The sequence below is a fragment of the Equus caballus genome, chromosome 5 (assembly GCF_041296265.1).
Source record: "Equus caballus isolate H_3958 breed thoroughbred chromosome 5, TB-T2T, whole genome shotgun sequence".
NCBI classification, from domain to species: Eukaryota; Metazoa; Chordata; class Mammalia; order Perissodactyla; family Equidae; genus Equus; species Equus caballus.
This window is the reverse complement of record NC_091688.1, coordinates 29,108,747-29,123,617: the sequence shown is the minus strand read 5'-3', so window position 1 is coordinate 29,123,617 and position 14,871 is coordinate 29,108,747. Positions and strand designations below refer to the sequence as shown.

The following is a 14,871-nucleotide window of genomic DNA, read 5'->3' as shown; positions in this document are numbered from 1 at the left end:
TGTACCCCAAAAATGAGAGAAGTCATGGTAGAAGGAAAAAGAGTATTGAGTTTAAAATTATAAGACAGAAATCATGAGACGTCTAGAAAACTTGAGCAAGTTATTTAATCCTCCAAAAGTCCCTGTAGTAATCATTAGTTAGGTGGAAATTTTATGTTAAAACCATTTTGGACATGTCCTCCAGTCCCTCACCTAAGTAAAAATAATCACTCACTTCTTTCCCCCACTGTACCTCATCTACACAGATTTCTATTATAACACCCATCGATGCATTTATTTATCTGTATTTTCTTCATGTCACTTTCTTTATAAAATTTTGATATTACTAAGGGCAGAGGCCACATCTTATTTGTTACATTCCAATACCTAGCACAATGCCTGGCACAAAGTAAGCAATGAACAGGTGGGGAGGGAAGAGTTGACTGGAGGTAGAGGGGAGGTTCAGAGAGAGGGAGAGGCAGACAGACAGAAATGAAGCAGGGGAAGAAGAGTAGGAGAAAGAGAAGGAAAAGAAGAAATGAGGGAAATCCTAATTCGCCTAGGATGGCTCAGGTTAGCTTTGACAAAGAATAAATGAATGTTTGTCATCTCTGGACATTTTCCCAGCTTCTGTCAAAAGCAGTTCCACAATTACTCAGGCCTGTTACAGGCTAGTTTAGACAACAGTAACTTACCTTATCATTAAACAAGATTATAGTTGCTAAGACTCTATTTTAAGAGTCAAAACATCTCTATATGACTACCTTCGTTTTGAAGCAGAATGCTAGTAAGCAACTTAAAAACACAGGGGACATATTAAATTCTTTTCAGAGGCCCCATAATACCTTAGCCTTTGCCTTGTACATAAAAATATCCTCAATATTAAGAGGGTGAAAAAGTTATATAATTGTATTTTTTCAAAATTGAATTTCTTGATTTTGATAATTGGATTGAGGTTATGTAAAAGAATGTCCATGTTCTAAGGAAATAACACATTTTAGTATTTACAGGTAAAGGGAGATAAAGCCTACAGTAGACTTTCAAATGATTGAGAAAAATATATAAATTATGTATGTATGAGTACTTATATGATATGGAGAGACTCAGAAAAAGAGAAAGCAAATGGGGCAAACTGTTAATTGTGAATCTGGATAATGGACATACTATTCTTGTAACTTTTCTGCAAATGTGAAATATCAAAATAAAATATTATCAAAAAAGTTAATTGCTCATATACACACTCACATAGAGCAATACTTAGGCAAAACCATATAAAAGGATACTCACATGGAATTGAACATCCCCATTAAGGCAGTAAAACAAAAGCCAATTGCAAACATGGATTTCATCCGAACCTGTAAGGAGACCAACAAATTGTCATTTCACACTAAAGAAAAACCACCACTAACATACACCCCAAAAGTTTTGGTTTCATGTCATTTTTAACAGGTGCTCCTTAGCAAAAAGCTGTTTCTTGGCTAAGCCACCCTCGACCTCCAAGCCCACTTCTCTTGCCACCTTCTGATGAATAGTATTGGGGTGGCCATGTAACCCAATTCTGGCCAATGACTTATAAGTCTAAGTACTGAATGGACTTCTAAGAGGGACAAACTTGGCTATACTGCCCATTCTTCTTGCCTGAAGGTAGTGTCATCAAACAACCAAAAACCTTGAACTAAGGATGACTAACCTAAAACCTTGATGACATTACTGAGCTCACACACCAGCCCTGGACTACTAACCTCTGGACTTCTTTAGCAAGGGAAAAAAACTTTATCTGTTTAACCCCTTGTTAATTAGGTATTCTGTTACTTGCAGTTAACTTCTTTCTTAATTACATAGGCCATAAAAGTGTAAATAAACAAAAGATTATAAAGATATAAGATTAACAGATGTCATATCTGGATAACAGATTTAGGGCAATTTTTATCTTCTTTCTGTAGTTTCCAAATTTGCTACAGTGAATATGTAATAATTGTATGAACAGAAAAGAAAAGCTATTTTTTAAAAAAGGCACTTCTAAATTATAATCTTCCTTTTTTTTGTTTTTTTGAGGAAGATTAGCCCTGAGCTAACTACTGCCAATCCTCCTCTTTTTGCTGAGGAAGACTGGCCCTGAGCCAACATCCATGCCCATCTTCCTCGACTTTCTATGTGGAACACCTACCACAGCATGGCGTGCCAAGAGGTGCCATGCCCTTACCCAGGATCCAAACCAGCAAACCCCGGGCCACCGAGAAGTGGCACATGTGAACTTAACCGCTGCCCCAACAGGCTGGCCCCCTTTTTTTTTGAGGAAGATCAGCCCTGAGCTAACTACTGCCAATCTTCCTCTTTTTGCTGAGGAAGACTGGCCCTGAGCTAACATCCATGTCCATCTTCCTCTACTTTATATGTGGGACGCCTACCACAGCGTGGCTTTTGCCAAGCAGTGCCATGTCCGCACCGGGGATCCAAACCAGCGAACCCTGGGCTGCTGAGAAGCAGAACATGCGCACTTAACCACTGTGTCACCGGGCCAGCCCCCTAATCTTTCTTAATTAATAAGACTTTCAAGAAATAGGAGATAAAGAAATATAGCAAAGGTCTCTCGGTAAGCAAAAGACAACCGTTGCACAGTTCAGGTGTCTCATGTGAAATATACAGAAATTAAGTAGAAAATTAGTCAAGCCTTATAAGTAGCCTATCTATGCCTTAGAAAGACATTCTTGCACAAACTCTACTCTTTATAAATAATGAGTAAATGGGTAATGAAATCACTTTTCCTTACACTTTATGGTGTGCCTGACACTCAGAACAAAAGGCCTCTTAAAGAAAAAAATGCAACAATAAAGGCCATACATAACGCTCCAACTTCTATATTGGGATTACCCAGGTCACTATAAAACCAAAGATTCAGGCTTAACATAAGGAAGAAAAGAAAATCAACATAAAGGAGAAGCTAATCAAGAGCTATGTGAGAAGGACAAATTACAACCTCCGAGACAGCCTAAAAAAGCTATTCATATTACTAAAAGGAAGTTTAAGCCTAGTAGCATATTTTCACTTCCATCTGGTCCAGGAACATTCATGATATTATTTATAGCCTGCATAAACTAAAAATTTCTGAAAAGGTAAGTGTAATCTACTTTACGCAAATCAGGATCTTTTGCTAAAAACATTATGTGGTTTACCACAAAGTTATATTTAGGACTCTCACCATTGATAGATCTCTGTTGTTATTCTTCAGTTTCTCTTCTTGCCTCTCTGAAAAGAATTAACAAAATGGTTAATATACACAGTGCCTAGTACAAAGCAGATGTTAAACTGTCACTGATTGTTGACTATAAAAGCACCCTGTCTCGATATCACTTAAGACAAGCTGATTACCTGACATATTGTACACACGTACTAACAGAAAATTCACATGCAGCAGAGCACCAAAATATTTCAATTTAAATAAATAAAAATCTTTAAACTTTAACTTAAAAAAAATTACCTCTGGTATTGTCTTAACTCTATACATTAAGATATACTCTTATATTACATCGATGGGAATTGTCAATCAGTTGATTCATAGGTGTAAACGTAATGATTACACTTAGGTTTCAAATATTAATTACCCATCTCTCATGTTTTTTTCTCTCTTTCAGTTTCTTTAAGAGAGCACACAGTCTAAAAATTAAAAGTCAATTAAGATGAATTTAAAATTCAGGTTCTTTCATATTACAGACTAATCAATCTAAAAACAAGCATAATTTTATAGTTGTCACTTTGAAAGCTGGGAAATTTGGCAAATATTTCAAGAAAACTGTTATACAAACCGAACTCAAATTGCTAAAGAAGCCTCAACTGTCTATTAAAGCCCTATTTACTGTATTCCACCAACATAAGGGACTTCATTGGTGCACCTATGAAGCAGCTGAGGCCCAGCAAAGGGGAAGTGGCTTGTCAGAGACCACACAAATATTTTATGGCAAAGCCAGGACTAGAACCCAAGTTTCCCAACTCCCAACCCAATGATCTCTATATATACTATCTACTGTTTTCTTTGATCATGTATTGTATCACCAAGATTAATTTATTCAACAAATACTTACTGGTTATCTACTATGTGCCAGGCACTCTTCTGAGAACTAGGGGTAAGTGAAAGAACAAAACATACAAAAATCCCCACCCTCACAGGAAGATTATGAAATAAAAATACAATATCCTCTAAAATAAAAAATATACCTTCAGAATATATTAAACTGGCATGCGGGCTGGCAAAATCAGGCAGGTAAAGAAAAGGAACAAGAGTAGGCCTTCAGGAAGCCTGGCGTGCAGACTGGACTGCAGTTTCCAAACAGTACATGGCAGGATGAATATATGATCCCCCACCTTGAACTCTTCCTATTTAGTTTGTTCTCCCTGGGAGGAAAGGACACAGGCAGGAGAGAATGGGGATGCTGAAGACACGTGGAAGAAAATGAACAAAAAGGAATGGAGCTATGGTCTATCTCAGAGGCTAGAGATTCTTTTCTACCTGTGCAGTCCTCTTACAATATAACAAGACTTTCTTAAATTGGAGGGTAGAGGATTGGGGTAAGAGATGACTAGAAGGTAAACAGGCATAAAACAACTAGAGGGGAAAGGACTCCCACTAAGAAATGAAAAGAAAGGTATAGAAAATCATCTATGCTAGACACGTCAGCATACACTTGATTCCCTATTCTTTCATCCAATCAAACAGCAAGTCCTATTAATTATACCTCATGAATACTTACGAAATCCAACACCTCTCCTCCTCCTTACTACCATTTCCTTAGTTAGGATCTGACACCTCTTATCTATGTTATCTCAAATCTCCTAACAGGTCTCACTGCCTCCAAACTTGTTCTCTCAAATCCATTTTCCACATAGCTGCCTGTCAGAGCTACCTAAAAAGCAAAACTGGGGGCCGGCCCGGTGGTGCAGCGGTTGAGTTTGCACGTTCTGCTTCTTGGTTGCCCAGGGTTAGCTGGTTCGGATCCTGGGTGTGGACATGGCACTGCTTGGCAAAAGCCATGCTGTGGTAGGTGTCCCACATATAAAGCAGAGGAAGATGGGCACGATGTTAGCTTAGGGCCAGTCTTCCTCAGCAAAAAGAGGAGCATTGGCAGTAGTTAGCTCAGGGCTAATCTTCCTCAAAAAAACAACTGACCAATATTATGATACTCCCCAGCTTAAAATTCCTAAAAGACGATGTTCCAACATCACTTAAGTCCTATATCTGGTCCCTGCTTACTTCTGCAGCTTCATCTCCGACCACTCCCATGAATTTTTATGTTCCTGCAACACCAAACAACTTTAAGTTCCTTTATTTATGATGTTTTTCTATTGATTCACTGTCTTTGGTCATAAAGTCCTTTCTACTTTGGGTGACCAATTGTCCCAGTTTTCCCTAGACTGTTCCAGTTTTAGCTCTGAAAATCTCAGATCCCAAGAAACTCCTCAGTCCCAGACAAATTGGGATGATTGGTTACTCTATTTCTACATGGCAAATTTTATAACATCTTTATCCAAACCTTTCCTGGCTAACCAGTACTCAACTTTTAAGCCTCAGCTCTCGTGTTATCTCTTTTTGAAAATCTTGATTCCTAGGCAATATCATTCTATAGAACTTTCTATAATTATGGAAATATTCTATATTTGTGCTGTCAATATAGTAGTCATTAGCTACCTGTGGCTACTGAGTGATTAAAATGTGGCCAGTGTGATCGAGGAACTAAATTTTTAACTTCATTTAATTTTTTTTTTCATTGAGTTATTGATAGGTTACAATCTTGTGAAATTTCAATTGTACATTAATGTTTGTCAGTCATGTTGTAGGTGCACCACTTCACCCTTTGTGCCCACCCCCCACCCCACCTTTCCCCTGGTAGCCACTAAACTGTTCTTGGTCCATAGTTTTAAATTCTTCATATGAGTGGAGTCATACACAGATTATCTTTCTCTTGCTGGCTTATTTCACTTAACATAATTCTCTCAAGGTCCATCCATGTTATTGCAAATGGAATGATTTTGTTCTGTTTTGCAGCTGAGCAGTATCCCATTGTATATATGTACCACATCTTCTTTATCCATTCGTCTGTTGATGGGCACTTAGGTTGCTTCCACGTCTTGGCTATTGTAAACAGTGCTGCAATAAACATTGGGGTGCACAGGACTTTTGGGATTGCTGACTTCAGGCTCTTTGGATAAATACCCAGTAGTGGGATGGCTGGATCGTATGGCAGTTCTATTTTTAGTTTTTTGAGGAATCTCCATACTGTTTTCCATAGTGGCTGCACCAGTTTGCATTCCCACCAGCAGTGTATGAGGGTTCCTTTTTCTCTGCAACCTCTCCAACATTCGTTGCTATTAGTTTTAGATATTTTTGTCATTCTAACGGGTGTAAGGTGATATCTTAGTGTAGTTTTGATTTGCATTTCCCTGATGATCAGCGATGATGAGCATCTTTTCATGTGCCTATTGGTCATCAGTATATCTTCTTTGGAGAAATGTCTGTTCATGTCTCCAGCCCATTTTTTGATTGGGTTGTTTGATGTTTTGTGGTTGAGTTGCGAGAGTTCTTTATATATTAAGGATATTAAGCCTTTGTTAGATATATGACTTGCAAATATTTTTTCCCAGTTAGTGGGTTGTTTTTTTGTTTCAATCCTGTTTTCATTTGCCTTGAAGAAGCTCTTTAATCTGATGAGGTCCCATTTGTTTATTCTTTCTATTGTTTCCCTTCTCTGAGAAGGCATGGTGTCCGAAAAGATCCTTTTAATACTGATGTCAAAGAGTGTACTGCCTACGTTTTCTTCCAGAAGCCTTATGGTTTCAGGTCTCACCTTTAGGTCTTTGATCCATTTTGAGTTAATTTTGGTGAATGGTGAAAAAGAATGGTCAATTTTCATTCTTTTACATGTGGCTTTCCAGTTTTCCCAGCACCGTTTGTTGAAAAGACTTTCTTTTCTCCATGGTATGCCCTCAGCTCCTTTGTCAAAGATAAGCTGTCCATAGACGTGTGGTTTTATTTCTGGGCTTTCAATTCTGTTCCATTGATCTGTGCACCTGTTTTTGTACCAGTACCATGCTGTTTTGATTACTGTAGCTTTGTAGTATGTTTTGAAGTCAGGGATTGTGATGCCTCCTGTTTTGTTCTTTTTTCTCAGGATTGCTTTAGAAATTCGGGGTCTTTTGTTGCCCCATATGAATTTTAGGATTCTTTGTTCTAATTCTGTAAAGAATGTCATTGGGATTCTGATTGGGATGGCGTTGAATCTGTAGATTGCTTTAGGTAGAATGGACATTTTAACTATGTTTATTCTTCCAATCCATGTACATGGAATGTCTTTCCATCTCCTTATGTCGTCATCCAATTCTCTCAGAAAGGCCTTGTAATTTTCATTATATAGGTCCTTCACTTCCTTAGTTAAATTTACCCCAAGGTATTTTATTCTTTTTGTTGCGATTGTGAATGGTATTGTATTCTTGAGTTCTTTTTCTGTTGGTTCATTACTGGAGTATAGAAATGCTACTGATTTATGCAAATTGATTTTATACCCTGCAACTTTGCTGTAGTTGTTGATTACTTCTAACAGTTTTCCAATGGATTCTTTGGGGTTTTCTATATATAAGATCATGTCGTCTGCGAACAGCGAGAGTTTCACTTCTTCTCTCCCTATTTGGATTCCTTTTATTCCTTTTTCTTGCCTGATTGCTCTGGCCAGGACCTCCAGTACTATGTTAAATAAGAGTGGTGATAGAGGGCATCCTTGTCTCGTTCCTGTTTTCAGGGGGATGGGGTTCAGTTTTTGCCCATTGAGTATGATGTTGGCTATGGGTTTGTCATATATGGTCTTTATTATGTTGAGGTAGTTTCTTCTATGCCCATTTTGTTCAGAGTTTTTATCATAAATGGCTGTTGGATCTTGTCAAATGCCTTCTCTGCATCTATTGAGATGATCATGTGGTTTTTATTCCTTAGTTTGTTGATGTGGTGTATCACGTTGATTGATTTGCGGATGTTGAACCATCCCTGCTGTGTCCCTGGTATGAATCCCACCTGATCCTGATGTATGATTCTTTTGATGAATTGCTGAACTCTGGTTGCCAAAATTTTGTTTAGAATTTTTGCATCTATGTTCATCAGTGATATTGGCCTGTAGTTCTCTTTTTTCGTGGTGTCCTTGTCAGGTTTTGGTATCAGCGTGATGTTGGCCTCATAGAATGTGTTAGGAAGTGTTCCATCTTCCCTAATTTTTTGGAATAGCTTGAAAAGGATGGGTATTAAATCCTCTCTGAAAGTTTGGTAGAATTCCCCAGGAAAGCCATCTGGTCCTGGGGTTTTATCCTTTGGGATGTTTTTGATTGCTGTTTCAACCTCTTTCCTTATGATTGGTCTGTTCAAATTGTCTGCCTCTTCTTGAGTGAGCTTTGGGAGACTGTAGGAGTCCAAGAATTTATCCATTTCCTCTAGGTTATCCATTCTGTTGGCATATAGTTTTTTGTAGTATTCTCTTATAATCTGTTGTATTTCTGCAGAGTCTGTTGTTATTTCTCCTCGCTCATTTCCGATTTTGTTTATTTGAGCTTTCTCCCTTTTTTTCTTTGTAAGTCTGGCTAGTGGTTTGTCAATTTTATTTATCTTCTCAAAAAACCAGCTCTTTGTCTCATTGATCCTTTCTACTGCCTTTTTCGTTTCAATAGTATTTATTTCTGCTCTGATTTTTATTATTTCTCTCCTTCTGCTGACTTTGGGCTTCATTTGTTCTTTTTTCTCTAGTTCAGTTAGGTGTGCTTTAAGGTTGCTTATTTGGGATTTTTCTTGTTTGTTAAGATGTGCCTGTAGTGCTATGAATTTTCCTCTTAATTCAGCTTTTGCTGTATCCCATATGAGTTGGTATGGCATGCTATCATTTTCATTTGTTTCCAGGTATTTTTTTATTTCTTCTTTAATTTCTTCAATGATCCATTGCTTGTTCAGTAGTGTGTTGTTTAGTCTCCACATCTTTGTGCCTTTCTCAGCTTTTTTCTTGTAATTAATTTCTAGCCTTATAGCACTATGATCTGAGAAGATGCTTGTCATTATTTCAATGTTTTTACATTTGTAGAGGCTTGCCTTGTTTCCCAACATATGGTCTATCCTAGAGAATGTTCCATGTGCACTTGAGAAGAATGTGTATTCAGCTCCTTCAGGGTGGAGTGATCTATATGTCTATTAAGTCCAATTGTTTTAGTTTTTCATTCAGCTCCACTATTTCCTTGTTGATTTTCTGTCTGGATGATCTGTCCATTGATGTCAGTGGGGTGTTGAGGTCCCCTACTATTATTGTGTTGTTCTTAACATCTTCCTTTAGGTCTGTTAATAGTTGTTTTATGAATCTTGGTGCTCCTGTGTTGGGTGCATAGATATTTATAAGCGTTATTTCTTCTTGATGAAGTGTCCCTTTGATCATTATATATTGTCCCTCTGTGTCTCTCTTTACCTGTCTTATTTTGAAATCCACTTGGTCTGATATGAGAATTGCAACACCTGCCTTTTTTTCCTTGCTATTTGCTTGAAGTATTGTCCTCCACCCTTCACCCTGACTCTGTGTTTGTCCTTGGGGCTGGGGTGTGTTTCCTGGAGGCAACAAATTGTTGGATCTTGTTCTTTAATCCATTTTGTCACTCTGTGTCTTTTTATTGGAGAGTTCAATCCATTCACATTGAGAGTGATTATTGATGCATGTGGACTTAATGCTGTCAATCTGTCGCTCATTATCTTGTTTTCCTGTGTTTCTTTTCCTGTGTGCTTTAGACTATCCATTTAATACTGCAATTTCTTATGCTGGGTTTCTTAGATTTTTCCTTATCTATGATTTGTGACTCTGTTCTGTACTTTATTTTAGTGTCTACCTTGAAGTTTGTATTTAGAATCTCGTGTATAATATAGTCTATTCTCTGGTGGTCTCTTACTTACTCAACCAATACTGATTTAGACCCTTTGCTCTTCCCCTCCTAAATAATTATTTTCATTTTTTATTCCAACTCGTCTTATTAATTTGTAGTTAGAGTGCTAAGATTGTCCTTGTTTTGGTAGTTTCCTTATTTTTACCCTAATGCTATAGTTGAATATTTGCTATCCTGTTCTGGTTCTATCCATTGGTCTCCCTAGTCTGTGGCTTGTGTCCCCTTTCTCCCTTTTTTCTTTTTTCAAGTATGAGAGCCTTCTTGAGGATTTCTTGTAATGGAGGGCTTTTAGTTACAAATTCCCTTAACTTTTGTTTGTCTGGAAAAGATTTAATTTCTCCCTCATATCTGAAGGAAATTCTTGCTGGATAGAGTATTCTTGGCTGAAGGTTTTTATCCTTTAAAGCTTTGAATATATCACTCCATTCTCTCCTAGCTTGTAGGGTTTCTGTAGAGAAATCCGCTGACAGTGTGATAGGGGCTCCTTTATAGGTTATTCTCTTTTTTTTCCTTACTTCCCTGAGTATTCTTTCCTTATCATTCCTATTTGCCAACTTTACTATTATGTGCCTTGCGGTGGGTCTTTTTACATTGACAAATCTAGGAGATCTAAAACCCTCCTCTACACACATTTCTCTGTTGATCCCTAGATTTGGGAAGTTCTCTTCAATAATTTCGTTAAGCACACTTTTGGCTCCATTTTCCTTTTCCATATTCTTGGGAATTCCTATGATCCTTATGTTCTTACTCCTCATTGAATCCATTATCTCTCGGAGATTTTCCTCATTTTTTTTAATTCTTAGTTCTCTTTCTTCCTCTGTCTGGCATCATTCAGCCTGTCTGTCCTCGATTATGCTGATTTGCTCCTCTATATTGTCTACACGGGCATTCAGGGAATCCGTATTCTGTTTTATCTGGTCCATTGTGTTTTTCATCTCAAGTAATTCTGTTTGATTCTTCTTTATGACTTCAATCTCTTTTGTGAAGTAACTCCAGAACTAGGCTTGTTTCTCTATCTTTCTCTCTACCTCATTGAGTTTTTTGATTATAGCTGCTCTGAATTCATTATCACTTAGTTTACCTAATTCCAAGTCCTCAGGACTTAATTGTGTTTTTATTGTTTTCCTTCTGGTCTGGGGCTTTTATAAATTGCTGGATGGTAGAGGAGCGGTTTTTTCTCATGGTGGTAGAATTCAGTTGCAGTTACAGCCTGTCGCCACTAGATGGGGGTCGAGACAGCGTGTTAGCTCTCCGCCTTGGGGCAAGATGGCTGCGCCCACTGGATTTGCTGGGGGGGAGGGGCTGTTACTCACAGGTGCCGGTCTGGGTTCAGATCAGTTCTGTTCTCTGGTCTCCCAAGGCCCTTGATTTATAGGGTCCCCGTGGATGGAAGCTTTCCCCCCCCATCAGCGGGTCTCCACTGAATCAGCGGCAGGAGTCCTGGATGATCCCCCGGTCCTGCGGCCCCTGCCCCGCTCCTTCCCGACCCGTGCCGCAGCAATCGCAGACTCTAGGGGAGGGAGCGATGTTCTCTCCTACTGTTCCAGCGCCTCCGAAGGTGTAAAGCTAGGTTTATGATCTCCGCCTTCTTGGTATTGTAGGTCTCTAACGAGCTGGCATTATGTTTATTCTCTGAAATTCAGTTCTTCCAATCTTTTGTTGTATTTTGGAGGGGAGAGAATCCCGGGTCAGCTCACCCTGCCATTTTGCTCCGCCCCTCAACTTCATTTAATTTTAATCAATTTAAAATTTAAATTTAAACAGCCAAACGTAGGTAGAGGCTGCTACACTGGACAATGCAGTCATAGACACCAGATTCACAAGATTAGAAGTCTTCCCTTTATGTGTGCAGAATATGCCAAGCACAACTCTATCAGTATACTCACTGAGTTTAGACATTCTGTTACAATGATCTGTTTATGTCCCCATCAACCCAACTAGATGGCAGATTCCTGGAGGGCAAGGACAACTACGCCTTCTTCATCTTTGTATCCTCAGTAACTAGCATGTAGTTAGTTGTTCAACATTATGGTATGTGCTCAATATTGTTTCATGAATGAATCAGCAACATAATAAAAGCTGATCTGAAGATAGAGTACACCAAACTTGTTTCCAGGGAGAGTAGTCCTTTATTATAAAGCTGGGAGCCTGAAGAGGCAGAAGAGGCACAGAAAGGCTGAGAGCAAACTAAAGTGACATAGTTTTTCTGAAGTTCCATTCCATTTTTTTAAAAATTCTGTCTCAACAGAAACTGTAAGCATAAGTACTGTCAAGGTAGACTGTAGGCATACATGGCTTAACAAGAACACAGCAGCACAGGTTTATGATACATACCCACACTACTTGTGCACGATTCTTGAAGATTTTTCAATTCAAATTGTTATTAAGTGCCTGCCATATACAAATAAAGTAGGTTTAGTTGGTTTCAAATAATTCAGAAATAAGTTTAATGTTCACTTGGTTTTGGAGGGGATGAAAGAAACAGACTCAAGTTTCTTAGATATTTGCCTTCACTTCTGCCTAGCTCTGACAAACTTAATGGCACAGCACTATGAGCTATACAAGATCTAACTAGATGGTATAGCAGAAGAAGCTAAGACTGATTCTCAGCATAGGTATTTTACTCATGGGTAATTAACAGCTGCTTATGTCCGAGGCTACTTAAAAAGTGTATGTTATATACTCCAGTGATTACACTTTTTACTAGGCATCATTCCCAATAGAATACAACAAAAAGGACAGTAGTATATAAAAAGGTAAAGTTGGGAAAAAATCTCTCTCTAAAGAAAAAGGACAAAAAGCAGAATAGAATAAAGGAGCAACAAGCTAAACAGATATATTTAACAGGGAAACACATGCAAAGTTTCATCTGAAATAAACTTCATCTGTCTAATTGGTAGAAAATGCTAAGATGCCTCAAGAAGCACAAACATGATAAAAACAAAGAACTTAATATTAAAAAGTCCTAGACAATGTAAGAGTTAGAAATCCAAAAACGCCCATAAGGGAAAGAGCAAATCTGATTTAATGGAAATTTTGCCAATAGGAAACAATTTCAGGTACTCCTCAATTATGAACAATAAACTTGTAAATATCCCCATAAAGCCACAGTTAGGTTTATATACCTCGCCTTCTCCCCACTAACCCCTAACTGATGATACCTTTAAATGGCTGCTGGGAGAAATGCCTAATCTAAAGTCTTTCCATTTTCATTTTTCTCCATGCTCTGCTCAGTTAATTGCATCTCAGATGCTCCTATTCTGTCTCTCAATGCTCACATTCTCTTTTACCCCCTCTTTTTTAAATTTCAACTCTTAGAAAAGTATTAAACTACTTCTCTCTCTCTCTCCTCCATTATGACTACCAAACCCTGACTCTAATAATTTCTAGGCAAAGATTTGTTCTAATTATTCATTCTCATTATTTTAAAATATAAGATTCAAGTTCTACAAGGATATTGTTAGACACAATAAGAAGTGAAACGTTTAAGTCCTTAAAAGTACTTAAGACACCCTTTTAAAGTTTCTATCTCCCATCTTCTGATTAAATCTACTTTTCTTTCAGCCTTAATGACTTAAATAAATTTTTAAATGTCATTTCATATCCAATTTTTCTTTTAATTATCAGCATTACAAAAAAAGAACAAAAAGAAACTATTGTTCCTAAAAATAAAGTTTTTACATCATATTATCGGTTAAATAAGTTTATGAAGACTTGCTTTTCAATATAAGCATCATGTGATACACAGTTTATACGAGAATAATCTAAGTTCTAATAAACTGTATTGAAAAAGTATCTTTGTTTTTTGTAAAGAAGTTGCTTTTCCCTTAACACAAGACTTTGTTTCCCCAGGTGAATAATTTCTAGGAAAGTCATATTAGTAACTAAAATAAGTGCAAACAATTTATTTTGAAATGATTTAAATGTTTATTAGCAGGAATCGAATACTTTTGAGAATAACAATTCATGTAATTATGAGACTGGTTTTGGCTGAGATGGTGCAATAAATACTAGATAGTCTACTGCTTGAAATGCATAACTTCAACTACCCCAAACAGTTAAGAGTATATTGAAATAAGTAAAAGTGATTGGCTCTCTCCACAGCCCTGGGTGTAACTTAGCCCTTTACTGCTATCAGTTAACTAGCACAAATCTTCTCAGAATGTTGTCCCTTGCCCCAGTAAGGTAGGGAAGTCACTGTCTCCGTCTTGTGTTATTTGCATCTTGGCGGTGTGTTACCTAAAGAACTACAGCTAGGGAACCTCTCTCCTAAAGTAGAGAGACAACGCAGCATCTAGGAGCCCAAGACTTCCAAGATGGTTGCACTTCCCAATCTCTTTCAACTGTTATGTTGACATCCGGAGGGTGAAAACGTGTGTCTAAAACCTTCTATACCTCCCTTGAAGATGTAGAATTTAAAGGTGCCAAGTGCTGGAAATAAACAGTATATATCATTTAGTGTTCACTTGTCCTGTGTAAACTATTCTTGACTTTATGCCGTTCAGAACCACAGAATTTAATACAGGGGAGAATCATGCCTCAATCCCACCGTTTGAAGGAAATTCTATGCACCCTCTTATTACTGAACTTTTGGAATACAACTCTATGAAATTTGAGGAAATTTCAAGGAGAGAAAAAACTGGAAATATGAAGAAGACACATTTATATTCTAGAATGATTTACTATCCAAGATGACAGACGGAAGGAAAAATTAAAATTCTAAAAGCGAATACTCCAATTAAAAAGAGGCTATATTTCCTGTAGCTATTGGAATAAGCTAGCAGCAATGATGACATCCATTCTGACCAGAGAATGAACAAACCTCAAGCCAATCTATTATATATTTTTATTTGACAGCATTAGGCTTTGTACCACAAGATAATTGACTTATCTACAAAAGGAATATTTCACCATTTACCTTATTCAATAACCAGTGTCTTTTCTGTCAAA

At 37.6% G+C, this 14,871-nt stretch overlaps 1 protein-coding gene across 3 annotated transcripts in view; it reads right to left on the bottom strand.

The window, feature by feature from the left end:
• TMCO1 (transmembrane and coiled-coil domains 1) overlaps positions 1–14,871 on the bottom strand; it is a 67,661-nt gene that overhangs the window by 34,835 nt on the left and 17,955 nt on the right. For all 3 annotated transcript variants that reach the window (XM_014739651.3, XM_070267897.1, XM_070267896.1), the window contains exons 4-5: positions 3,179–3,225; positions 1,267–1,334 (exon numbers count right to left, since the gene is read on the bottom strand). In XM_014739651.3, coding sequence (XP_014595137.1) covers positions 1,267–1,334; positions 3,179–3,225 — 115 coding nt within the window. The remainder of the gene's footprint in view (positions 1–1,266; positions 1,335–3,178; positions 3,226–14,871) is intronic.